Source organism: Nicotiana tabacum, chromosome 10 (genome assembly GCF_000715075.1).
Source record: "Nicotiana tabacum cultivar K326 chromosome 10, ASM71507v2, whole genome shotgun sequence".
Classification (NCBI taxonomy): domain Eukaryota; kingdom Viridiplantae; phylum Streptophyta; class Magnoliopsida; order Solanales; family Solanaceae; genus Nicotiana; species Nicotiana tabacum.
Genome location: NC_134089.1, coordinates 168,370,367 through 168,383,152, shown reverse-complemented (window position 1 = coordinate 168,383,152; position 12,786 = coordinate 168,370,367). Strand labels below are relative to the sequence as shown.

The 12,786-nt window shown below is 36.6% G+C and overlaps 2 protein-coding genes and 1 non-coding gene across 4 annotated transcripts; all 3 read right to left on the bottom strand.

Annotated features, from left to right (window-relative positions):
• Positions 1 to 1,719: 1,719 nt before the first annotated feature.
• LOC107809284 (pre-mRNA cleavage factor Im 25 kDa subunit 1) lies at positions 1,720 to 5,231 on the bottom strand. Of its 2 annotated transcripts, XM_016633888.2 has the most exons (7): positions 4,965 to 5,231; positions 4,788 to 4,833; positions 2,799 to 2,892; positions 2,647 to 2,711; positions 2,486 to 2,572; positions 2,255 to 2,365; positions 1,720 to 2,062 (listed from the first exon to the last, which is right to left on the bottom strand). In XM_016633888.2, the coding sequence occupies exons 1-7, from the start codon at positions 5,144 to 5,146 to the stop codon at positions 1,988 to 1,990; spliced, it is 660 nt and encodes a 219-aa protein (XP_016489374.2). In that variant the 5' UTR covers positions 5,147 to 5,231; the 3' UTR covers positions 1,720 to 1,987. The 2 variants fall into 2 exon arrangements, with proteins under 2 accessions (XP_016489374.2, XP_075079627.1); XM_075223526.1 differs by lacking the exon at positions 2,255 to 2,365 and having other exon boundaries at positions 4,965 to 5,229.
• On the bottom strand, positions 3,644 to 3,751 carry LOC142165593 (U6 spliceosomal RNA). The gene has a single exon (XR_012696253.1). It is a non-coding gene; the product is annotated as a U6 spliceosomal RNA (small nuclear RNA).
• A 5,606-nt stretch (positions 5,232 to 10,837) lies between the features above and the next one.
• Positions 10,838 to 12,525, bottom strand: LOC107809283 (putative transcription factor At3g04930). The gene has a single exon (XM_016633887.2). It carries the CDS (start codon positions 12,363 to 12,365, stop codon positions 11,109 to 11,111), a length of 1,257 nt encoding a protein of 418 aa, XP_016489373.1. The 5' UTR covers positions 12,366 to 12,525; the 3' UTR covers positions 10,838 to 11,108.
• Between the last annotated feature and the right edge of the window lie 261 nt (positions 12,526 to 12,786).

Sequence of the window (12,786 nt, the reverse complement as noted above, 5' to 3'; positions counted from 1 at the left end):
AGTGTTGCTTTCTCTGCCTTGTCTTTGAATGGTTGATGGAATGGTGGTTTTAGATTCGGCGACCGTGTTCAGCTTCTTTTTTAGCAGCGTCTTTGCGCGGGTTGGGCTCGCCTCACTTGCTGCAGTGTTGCAATCGAGTCCCGGTCCAATCTCATTCAATTCGTACCCACATCAAGGGAGACATGCCATACTTCGTTCATGGACCATCCGATGTGTGGGGAAATGTAGAAGTAAGGCAGGATATGTCCACCCTTTCAAAGGACTAAGCAACAAGTGTCGTCCTCTCATAAGGGGTGGGAACATGGGTTAATATACAAGATGAATGTGTCAAATGGGGATGTGGTCACACTAGATGACCATGATCCTATTTTGGACGTGCATATGTCGTGCTAAATCCATTGCTACTGGCGAGATGTGGGTTTTACATGGATATTGGTTATAACTTCTACTTTTATATAGCAGCCTGATCTAGATTAGCATGCGAGGTTTATTTACTACTCTTTCGAGTGGGTGGTTACATTTCGCTGATTTTAGATCTGAAGGAAACTAAGAAATTTGGCTAAGAAATTCCCACAGACGGCGCCAAATTGTTTGACCAAAAAAGTATAAAACCCTTTTGTCGAACTAATTACTAGAGATATAGAGTGTAAATCTTAGCCAAACATAATTAATCCTAGATTCGAATATATAAAGTACGAAAATCGAAGAAGAACGTGAATGTATAATATTTCTTGATATAATGACCATACATCAGATGTGAGTGATAAGCTTACATATAAGACAGACTTGCACCACAATCATGGAAGCAAGGGAGGGGAAGAGAAGGAACTGTTGATGAGAGAGAGATTTCCCTTGTTAATTCCTTCCTCATGGCCAGCCAGAATCCCCCCTATCTGGACTCAACTCCCCATATATATCTTAGCAATTTTCTCTTTTATCCAATGGTCTTTGACCGGCGTACTTTCTTATGACTGTACCTTTCGTCGTTCATCGAACACAATGCTTGTTCTATGATATATACTTTCGACAATTTGACCCCGACGATGGCCGAGGTGCTCTTTGCTATCTTGTCCCTCGGGCATGATTATAGTTTGGTCGACCCCTTATCGTTCCTCTTAGGGACGACCACTACAGTCAGATTTTGACCCATACAGTATACGTGAATTTTTTGCCGAATTTTACGAGTGCCGGTGACCTCTTTCGGTATAGCATAGGTCTGCCGCTGGCCACAATACATAGAGCTCACTTGGTGTACAAACAAAGTTCATACTAAAAGTAATTATATGGTGTGAAACTTTTTGTGAAAAATTATGTGTTGGGTGTCACACAATGAATTATTAGACACGTTAAATATTCGTAGTGATACAATAAATTTCCAACTATACAGCTTGACATAAAATTGAGACATAACAGAGTACGAGACATCGATTAATTCAACCATAGTTACCTGTTGACTGTTGAGTTGCTACTTCCCGCTTCAATTGATAAATATGGGTACATTTTATAGTTGAATTTTGATTTGTAAAGACACTTGTTGTTATATTTTCTTGCTGTTTCGAAATTATGTTCGAATTTGCCTCAAGGTGGAATTAAATCAATCGTCAACTATCAAATTGTTTGAACCCAAATTTATATTGTAAAGCAAGCTACATAACGCTAATAGAATATTTTCCTATAAAGGATTGTTTTTCCACAATCGCAAAACCACAAGGATGTCATCAGTTAAACTATTTGGTGAAAAATTTATTTTGCTCACTACAAGTGGCAATACAAATATAAAGGCAGAAACAGACACTGCAGATGAAGGACAAAAAAAAAACCTGAATGTCTTAACTTCGCTTACACACACTCCTCATAGTATATATATACATGTGAAAGTGACAACTGTATTGGGTTTCTAAACTTTAACCTAGCACTTAAAATAGCGTGCTGGGACGAGAATAGCATCGAACACCCTGTTTGTCTTTAACTTGTACTGTGGCACCGGTCAGACATAATCCATCATATTGTAGGAGAACTTTGATAGCAGTTGTGGAACTCCGGCAATTATTGGTCCATAGGTCTGCAGAACAGGGCGTTGAATGAATTAGCTTCTTAACTCTTCAAGTATAACATCAAAATATGGTCATTTAAGGTACAAAAGGCACTAGACAACACTACTCATTAGTAACAGTCCATTGTGGTAAAAGCAAAGCAGATTGAGTCAATCACCATATTACTTTTTTATTCATGAATGTTGCCTAAGGTACAATACCTTGAAATTTTCATGAACTTGGCACAATGGGACAGCAAGAAGCTTAAGGTTCTTCGGTACAATGAATTTGCAACTTTCGTGCAACCTCACTAGAAAGAGTTTTGTGCACTCCTATAAAGAAAGGAAGTCAACCTTACTAAAAGGAGTGTTGTGCACTCCCACAATGGGAAGGACTACGGCTTCAAGAAATACAGCAAATGAGATAAATTTCAGAATGTTATGACCAAGTACCTTCGGCCTTTTTGTATCAGGTGGCATAAACGGGTAAATCAATGTTTCAAAGTCAGGTCTCCACCACATCCCAAGGCATTCACCTACCTACACATCAAATGAAAGATTTAGAAGATGCTTAGCAAAAAAACTTCAAAACGTTATGTCAAACGTTGACAGACCTCCCAGCTGTCATCTTCGCTCATGGATAGCTTACTTGAGAGCTTACGTCTTAGACATTCAATTTCTGTGATAAGTAAACAAGGATAATCCTTCAAGCTCTGTGAAAATTCCAGCTTCAAATTGGACAAAATGAGAGAAGAAATCATCCTACCTGATTCACCAGGCCTAACACGACCACCTGGAAGCTTGAAAATGGAATTTCGTACTTGCAATAATAATACATGTGGATGTTTGAACAACTCGACCTGCAATACAATGTATTGTATATCATCTAATGACCACAAAGAATAGTCCCTTCCATACGCAGTATGTAGTTAGATGGGTAATTGGCATTTTGAATGCCAGAAGAGTACCTAAAGCCTTTTGGCAGCTTAAGTTGTTTTGGATTGAAATCACACCCCTTATTAAGACCATCCATGAGAAGTCACATGAATAAGTATTGAGACCAGTCACTTAACAATCATGCACCAATTATGGAACTTGAACTATTGGGACAGATGTTGGAAACTCCAATCTGTGGTACTGTTTTGATTTTAACTACTGATACAGGAAATTAAATACCATCGCAGACTTAGAGCCTGGAAAGCTGCACAACTGACTGCTGAACTGTCTGGATGACCCTACTTATTCTGCAGTCTATGAATCAACCAGGTTTTAGCTGCAGCATGCTGATGGCTCTACTTATTCAGCACTTTATTTTACCAACCAGGCTTAGTTGCAGTATCAAGTTGTTTAATAAAGGACGGGGACAGAACTTACATCTTAGGTCACTATGTTCCCCTGAAAGAACTTTAGCATGGAGGCTTTTGATTGTGGATATTAAACAAAGCTATAGGGCCGGTACCTATGATCATATAATGAAATAGCAGGAGAACCCTGTTGGAGCTCAATTCCAAAATGAGAACCCAAAAAGTTCAAGTTATCTACTCACTGAGGAGAAAGAAGTAAAGGATCAAGAAATACAACTTTTAAAGCTAAACACCACGTGTTGTTTTGGAAAAGTTTGGTCATTTCTTGATTTGTATGTGTCATCCTTGCACAGGGGCCATGCCAATCTTATCTGCATTGTTCGAAGGTTATCCGATGTTCCCTTCAGCAGTAAACTAGTAACTTTAGTCCAATATTATATAAAATAAAATGGTGTCAACTGTCAACCAGATGCAAAATCAACTTTAAATATATTATTTACATGCACACTGCGATTTTAAGTTTCTACATTAGATAGATGATATCTATTTATTCTAAATTTCTAATCTCTTTAGTTCCAATCGCTGACATACTGATCTATCATGATTTCTTCACTATTCATGATTTTGCTAGCTATATTTATCTTTAATACTTCCATCTTTAGGATAAATCTCCATGGTATTGAGACACACACCTTAACGCCTTAGTGCTTGCACTAAAGTACCGCTTTGACAACCAGCCTTGTCGCACTGAGCTTCAAGGCTTAAGCGTGCCTGAACCAGGCTTTTAAGAACACTGGTGGCTAAATCATGCTTATCATCCCTGCGTTATGAGACTAGAAAGGTTTCAGTATCTGATTTTGTGGCTCTGCAACTGCAACAACTGAAACCTTCAATTATTTCTAAAATGAGGTTTTAACACTTTTTGGGATGGTAAATTAGAAGTCGAGATGCTTTTGTCTTTTTCTTGTGTGGGAACCATTAGGTATCCGAAACTTACTGGTATAACTAATCTGGATTCAGAGTATCTGAAAATCCCGAGTATCTAAAGGTGCTTCATATTCAGGTCCCCGAACCAGATCTCTGATTAGATCATGTTACAGGACGGCTAATGGTTAGATCTTTTCTACTTTCATAACGGATAAGTCCTACATGTCAAGATTTAGGTCATTGAAGATATTTTTTATCCAAATCTCTGAAACTGACACATTTATTGATAAACTTATCTGATATACCTTTACAAAAACTAATTCACAAAAGTTAATTTTTTTTCTTTGAGCAGCATCCTACCCCAACTAAATATGAAGAATTCGTGCAGGCAAAATAACTCCTAGTACTATACTACTAAATCATAAACGATACAACTTGTGTGGTCTTTCCATCGAACAGTTGAAGCACTACCTACTCGTGATTCTGGAAAAGGAAAAGAGAAAAGACAGGAATTAGAAACTAACCAAAAGCACAGCCTGTACACATGTCCTGAGTCCATGAGTATCATAGCTGAAACCAAACGATCAGTAAACAAAACGAAGAAATTAAAATCAAATCCAAAATACACATATACGTACCTCAAACAACATATACATAGAAAGAGAGCAAAATAACCTAAGGATACATATAAGAATACATACTTCAGTTTCATGCGTAGAACGCGATCAGCTAAAGTCTCTTCCTTAAACCGAAGAGCCTCTTTTGAACCAAAATAATAATGATTCAGTGGGTAAATATCCAATACGTTACTGCTGTTAACAGCACCACCACTTGCATAAACACCGCCGTTTTCCTCAGCAGTTGAGAAACTATGATCAACCATTGATGAGACGAAGCACAAGCGAGAGATCAAAAGACAAGTGTAAGTTGTATGAAAAGGAAGCTACGGGAAAGAACAGGTGGTAATTTTCAGACTTACTTATAGAAGAAAAATGTTACGTGGCTGTTCCAGAGAGGGCCGGAGGCTGAAAGCTGAAGTAGCAAAGACTTTTTAGGAATCCATTACTCAAAAGTTATAATAGCACGGGCTAACCAGTTTTCGAATGGGTCATTTAAAAATAGCTAATATTTGTAACGTTATTAAAAAATAGTTATTATTTTGTTGTAATAGGGATCAGTCCAACATAATATACTGGAGATTGGTGCACTTGTGTATGAACTTCTAGCATATTATGCTGGAATTCCAACACGCGAAAAGTTCCAGCATAACATAATGAAGATTGGAACACCCGTGTATAAACTTCTAACATATTATACTAGACCGGTATATTATACTGGAACTCCAGTATATTATGCCGGAGTTCCCTAGTACTTATGCTGGAACTCCATTATAATATGCTAGAGTTCTAGTATACTTATGCTGGAACTCCATTATAATATATTGGAGTTCCAGTATACTTATGCTGGATCTCCAGTATATTATGCTGGAGTATTTTTTGAATTTTGAATAATATTTTTGTTCAGATTTATCTTTACATGAAAAGTGGCTAAATTTTCGATTACTTTTGAAACTGTGGCTATTTTTGAATGACCACATGTAAATATGACTATTTTTGAATTTCCCCCTTACTTAAATGGTCATTCAACTATCCCAAATTATCTGCTAAAGTCACTTTTCTTTCTTTTGTAACAACAAAGTCACTTAACTATGCTCATAAGTCATAGCACTCAGAAGGTCACTCAACTAGATTTTCTAAATTTTGGATTTCCAAATACCTATTTTACCCTCTAAATTATAAATATTTATCTTCTTTTTGTTTTTTTAACTTTTTAATATTATAATCTTTTTCATTTTAATTTATATTATGGGCTTACCTATAGAATAAATAAATTTTATTTATAAATAAAAAAAAGAAAAAAGTATTTAAGCATATATAATACTGGAATAACAAAATAATGAGCATAGTAAAAAATTAATTAGAATAATTTGTTCGTAATAATAATTTTAGTATTAACAACAAAAATTCAATAATTTATTTACACAATTGAGAATGAAAGAAAATAAAGGTTGTAAAACATATATTCCATGCATGTAATATAAAAATAATTATTTAAATAAAGGTATTTTTATAATATACATTATATATTCTTGAAAATTATGCTCAATTATATTATTATTCCGTCATTATATGAGCTACAAACTAATTTTTTATTTTTTATTTTATAAAATAAAATATATTTATTCTATAGATAAGTCCACAATATAGATTAAAAAGAGAAAAAATTATAATAATTAAAAAGTTAAAAAATGGATTAATTAGAGAATAAAATAGGTATTTGACAATCAAAAATTTGGAAAATCTAGTTGAGTGGTCTTCTGAGTGCTATATGCATAGTTAAGTGACTTTGTTGTTACAAATAAAAAAAAGTGACTTTAGCAGATAATTTGGGATAGTTGAGTAATCATTTGAATAATAAACTCGACTTTTTAGATGAGGAAAAATGATGAGGTGGCAGTATAGCCTTCTAGAAAGACAAGAGATTGGAATTTTCATGAGGGTAAGTGCAAAGGTAACTTTGCGACCACCGTTTAAGTTATATTATAGGCGAAATACATAAAACGCCCCTTTAAGTTGCCCCCAACGATTATTTGAACACTTTAACTTGGCATATGACCAGACAGATACTGGTGTGTCTGGTAAACACTCGAATTCAACAAGACTCATGTGTGAGTTACACTAGCTGATGACATGTCAATCTGACAAATTATTGAATGACATGTGTATTTCTTGAATATATTATAGTTTATATTAAAAAATACATGTATTTATTTAATTAAAAAATAAGAAAAAGACTCTCCTTTCTCCCTCCGAGCAAAAAAAAAAAGTTGTATTTCTTCTCCCTTTAACATCATAGACGCTTCCACCATTGTAACACAACCAAAATAACCACAAAAGCTCTAACCTTTAACAATCATTTCTCTCACAAGTTTAATTTCTCCTTCCCAATCATTCCCCCTCTCTCGCAAAGGCAATCACTGCTTTGTCACATTAAAACCCTCTTTGCTTTGCTTTCACTACTGCTCTTATTCTCTTTGATGCCTTTCCTTTCTACAATGGCCTCATAGTTTGCTGCTCTTTGAAGCCCCAACTCAATTATTTGGTTGTATATCAACCCTTACGCCGCCGACTGCCAAAGCCTGCTTCACTCTTTTTTTCCTTCTCAAAACCAAATCAAAAATCGTACCAACCCACTTGATTGATATATTATCACCGTAAAAAACCAACTATCGGATCTAATTGTGGTGAAATTGGAAGGTTTTAGATGAGTTTTTTTTCTCCAGATTTGGGGTCAATAAAGAAAATTAAAGGAAGTGATAATGGTTCTGTGGTGGTGTAACGGTGGAGATATATAATTTTTGCGTTTGTAATTTTGTTTAGTGGTTGACATTGATTGTGGTGGTGATGAAAGTTGTGTCCTTGATTTGCTTTTTTTCTAGCATGGAGGTGGAAGGTGGAGAAGATAGTTTGTGGCAGAGGATGGTGGAGGAAAATCGGAGAAGAAAGAGGTATGAATTAGGCGGAGTCCATATTGATTTTAGGGAGAGAGCAAAAAAAAGATAGCTAATTTTAAAGAGATTCACGCGATCAGATCTGAGTGTAACACACAAATTTTGTCATGGGTTTAAGAGATACAGTTCTTCTAAGTAGAGGTGTCTATTTGATCATATGCCAAACGATCGTTGGGGACAACTTAAAGATGCACTTTATATATTTCGCCTATATTATACTCCCTCCGTCTCATATTAATAGTCATGGTTACTAAAAATAATTATCTCAAATTATTTATTATTTTAGAAGTTCAAGATAAAATTGATTATTTTTTTCCTTTTTTACCCTTAATAATAATTGTTCTTGAAGATAGAGATAACACATAAATAGAATAAATATTCAATGAAAAGAGATTATATCTTAAGACATAAATAAGGATAAAATAGTTTAATTCCTTTCCTAATTAATATTTCTTAAAGGGCGTGTAAAAAAGAAACACGACATATAATACAAGACGGAGGGAGTAGTTAAATTTTTTAAATGTTTTCAAGTTTAGTCATTTTATAAATACTTACCGACCTACGTGAGGCTGACATATTATTGGCGCAAGCAAACTTCGGACAATCACACATGAAATTTGACAATCGAGCCTAAAGTTTGGCTTGCCGAGGCTAAACTTCCTATATATGCACATGAAGTTTGGAATTGCCAAGGCCAAACTTTCGACAATCACGCCTATGTTTTTGACCATGTAGAATTGAAGTTTGAACTGCCAATCTTCTTATATGCCATATTTTCAAGCTTTTCCAATAACACTTACTTCATTTAAACTCAATTTTCTTATACAAAATGTAAGACTCACTTTTTCAAGCTTGCAAGGATATTGTATTTGTCAATGTTCCCGAGGTTTTTCAATTACTCAATTTTCATTTTCGAAATTCAAGACCCACTTTCATAGGCAGATTTAGAATTTTTAATACATGAGTATACTATTAAAAAAAGAAGAAAAAAACCGTATTAACTGATTCTTAATCCCTCTTCTTCTTGGTAAATAACCCTACCTTCAACATACATTAGTATACTACCAAAAAAAAAAGGAAAAAACGTATTAAGTGGGACTTGATACCTCTTCTTCTTGGTAAATAACTCAACCTTAAACCAAGTGCACCATTCATCTTTCTTGAAGCATGAGTGTCAACTGCCAACAGTTAATATTATATTAATTTTAAAAAATAAATAAATAAAATATCTAATTTTGCAAAAAAATCATAGGTTCACGTGCCCCATAATTTTCCCTATAAATCCGCCCCTTCCCACTTCTTAAAACTTGAACAATGGTGATTTGCCACTTTATAATTAATGGAGTAGTCATTTTTCTGATTGCCAATTACGATTTAGCTACAATTTTAAAAGTAAATAAACTCAACCATTAAATAACAAATTGGACAAAATACCTCTAAACTAAAAGCGGAAGACCTATTTTCTTCTTCTTACCAGTTTCCATTACTCTTAATTTTCAACCAAAAACCCAACTGCACAGTTATTGACTGAATCTACCACGATAATTGATCCCTCATGACTGAAAGGCATCAATCAAGCTCCACAAAAATCTCTACTTCTGAAAAATTAAATGAAGTCTTTAGCTTATTTGTTTCTCGTTGCACCACGAAAGCCGCATTAATTTAAATTTTCAGGAATTCTGTTAGTATAGAAAGATTTTGATGGCTTTCATTCAATTTATGTTGCTCCTTACTTACTGCTTAAATTTATAGGATTTAATGTGGGACAGCCTACTTATAGCCTATCAATAGGCCAGTCAATATCAGTAGGGGTCCTCTCAAAATATTGTAGAAATATGACACTTCTTAGAGTGCTCTTTTTACCTTTTGATCCCAGCTTGTCCATGAGCAAAATTTCAAGTTCAACATGGTCAATGATATGCAGATCAAAGATTTACGCGATCGTCATGTGCTTGCTTTGCGCACCAGCATAACAGAATTTGAATCTGCTGGCTCCTCTCGGCTTCTTAAACATATCTATTTTGTTGCTTTTTCACTACCAATATTTAGGCATGCAATTGAGTGGAAGATTTGGAGGGTCTGTTACATGACTCCATGGAGGAGGAGGGCAACTTTGAAGGTTCAGTGAATCAAATTGTTTTGGATTGTCCACAGAATCAAACTCCATGGAAAAATGCTGGAGTTTGAACTATGGCTGTTCAAAACTCCATTAAAATTCTAACTCCAGCACACACTGCTACATTTCAAACTCCATGAAAAAAATCCGGGAAGTTGATCTATAACATTTCCTTTACCGTGCTTGGCATCACCCATTGAACACCAAAAAGGTTCAGGATCACCTTCCACAAAGTCAAGGATACAGGGCAATGCAACAAAAGATTATCAACTTCTTCCCCCGAACTTTTACACATATAGCACCAACTAACAAGTGTAATTCCCCTCTTTCGCAGATTCTCAGCAGTCAAAATCACTCTCCTCGCTGCTAGCCATGCAAAAAAGCACACTTTCGTGGGCGCTTTAGGAATCCATATCGAATTGCAACATAATATTAAAATAGCTAGAATTCCTATACCTTCATCTTCCGTGCCATCAGATTCAAGAACTCTGGAAAATCAATAGTACCATTCTGATCAGCATCAACTTTGTTGATCATATCCCGTAGTTCAGCTTCAGTGGGATTTTGACCGAGTGATCTTATCACTGTTCCCAACTCGTTGGTAGTAATGGAGCCTATAGAAGCAAACTGCAGATCACATCTAGAGCTTTTGATTTTGCTCATGGCGTATAGGTTAAGTAGTGCCCATTTATTGAGCAAAATAATCACCAGAACTTCAGAAAGACGTTCATTACTAACAGAATTGTTAATTTTACATCAAGATGAAACAACAATCCCCACATAAAGGAAATTTGTTTTCTTGGAATGCAATGATAACACAGACAACCAACTGCAGAAAGGTAATGCGTACACCGAAATATATACTTTAAACAGAGAGATCAAGAATCGAGATTAACTCAACAAGTGGCCTCTATTAATCCATTCCCATATACAAAGAGTCGTGCATCTATGTGCACTAAGTTTGAAAACAAGCAGCCTGTCAAAGAACAGAGAAAAATAGAACTCAATTATTCAACCACCAAAAGTTAAATATCTAACAGGCCTTCACAATTATCTAACTAGAACAATTAGCTATTTTCTTCAGCAATCTGGTAATATCATCAACTACAATTATTTAAAGAGTATAAATAAAAAGGAACCACCATCTTTGGCCATCGTCTAAGTGCTCATGGATCTCAGTTCCTCCAACTGTGCTTTTATTTGATCTTGAACAAGCTCTAATCTCCTCGAATAAACTTCCAATTCTAGCATTTGTTGCTTCCTCCATTTCTCGTCAGCCATCATATCAGAGTTCATTGCACCGCTGCTGCCAAATCCTAAAGGGATTGGACTCAATGCCATTCCAAACCCAAAACTTCTCGATCCACTCAAATTAGTCACATTGTTTAACAACTCCTTGAAAATGGGTGATAAACAGCTCCTCACTGTTTCCTCGATCAAACTAGGTATTGAAGCAGCAGCTGATGCTGCTACTGCAGCTGTGGTCGTGGGAGGGGCCGTGGCCTGAGGGGCTGCCATTGGAAAGGGAGTGAACCCTGGTGCAGGTGCAGGTGCGGGTGCGGGAGAGGACATATTTGTCCCTCCACCAGATGGAGATGGCAGATAGTAGTGTTGAATAAAACCGTGTTTTTCTTCAACTTTAACTGCTCCTCCTCTAGACCTTTTCCTCGACCTAGGAGTTTTAATGTCAATTCCGTTATGGCTGTGGTCAACGAAATTAGCGTTAAGGTTAAGGTGAGAATCCTCATCGTCAAATCCGCCATCTTCTGGTGGTGGTGGTGCTGCAGAACCGCCGCCGCGGACGACAATGGGGACCGCATTGCTCCAGATTTTTCGAGAGATTTCGAAAGTAGCTTGATCATGAGAGCTTTTAAAGACAAAGTCTTTACCAGATGCCATTTTGCTCATTACATTCCGATATTTCTTCTTCAACCTCCTCAGCTTCTCTACTAGCTGATTTTTGTTGAAATCCAGCTGTAACTTGCTTTTGATCTGGTCATAAAACGCAGTCGTATCATGATGATGCGACGACGAATTTATTCCACCTCGCTGTGTCGTGTATTCCAGAAACCCTTGTAACAATTCAATCTCATCTTCATCCGTCCACAGCCGTTGAAAAAGCTTACGAGAGTCATCGATAGCTGACGGCTTTTTTTCTTCCACAATCGTAGCGGCAGTCGGAGGCGGAGTAACGGCGGCGAATTCGTTGATCCGCTGCGCAGGGACACCAACAACGGCTATAGTAACCGTTTGTTGATCAACAGGAGCAGGAGTAGGAGCAGGAAGAGAGGAAGTGGAATCCTCATCGTCATCATCATCGACGTCGACGTCATCATCTTCTTCGTCAACAACGTCATCATCGAGATCGTCATCGTTGTAGACTTGGTTGTTGTGTTGATCTTCTACGGAAGCCATTAGAGAAGCTTGAAAGGGGTGGGTGGGGTGGGGTAGGGAAAGTGGGGTGGGTAGGGGTTAGAGAGGCGATTAGGGTTCGGGTGAGGGCTAAGGTCAAGATGTAAAGCGGTTAGGCCGAAAGTAAAGGGAGTCACGAGCGGGGAGAGGTTTCGTGTAAGACTGGGTTGGGTTGAACGGTTCACCAGCTCGGGGATGTGGTGCGCACGTGGTCTGTTACCTTGTTTCTCTCACGTGTTCCTCACGTGACTCGCGTTTCAGCTTTCAAGCCACTATTTTACTCAAGTAAATAAAAATTGTAAAATTTACTCTTTATCTTGTGTTTACATTATTAATTATAACTTTCAATGATGAAAAATAATATATTACATTTGGTGCAGGATCACAAGGAATCAATTAAAGAATTCAAGTAGCAATATCAGTC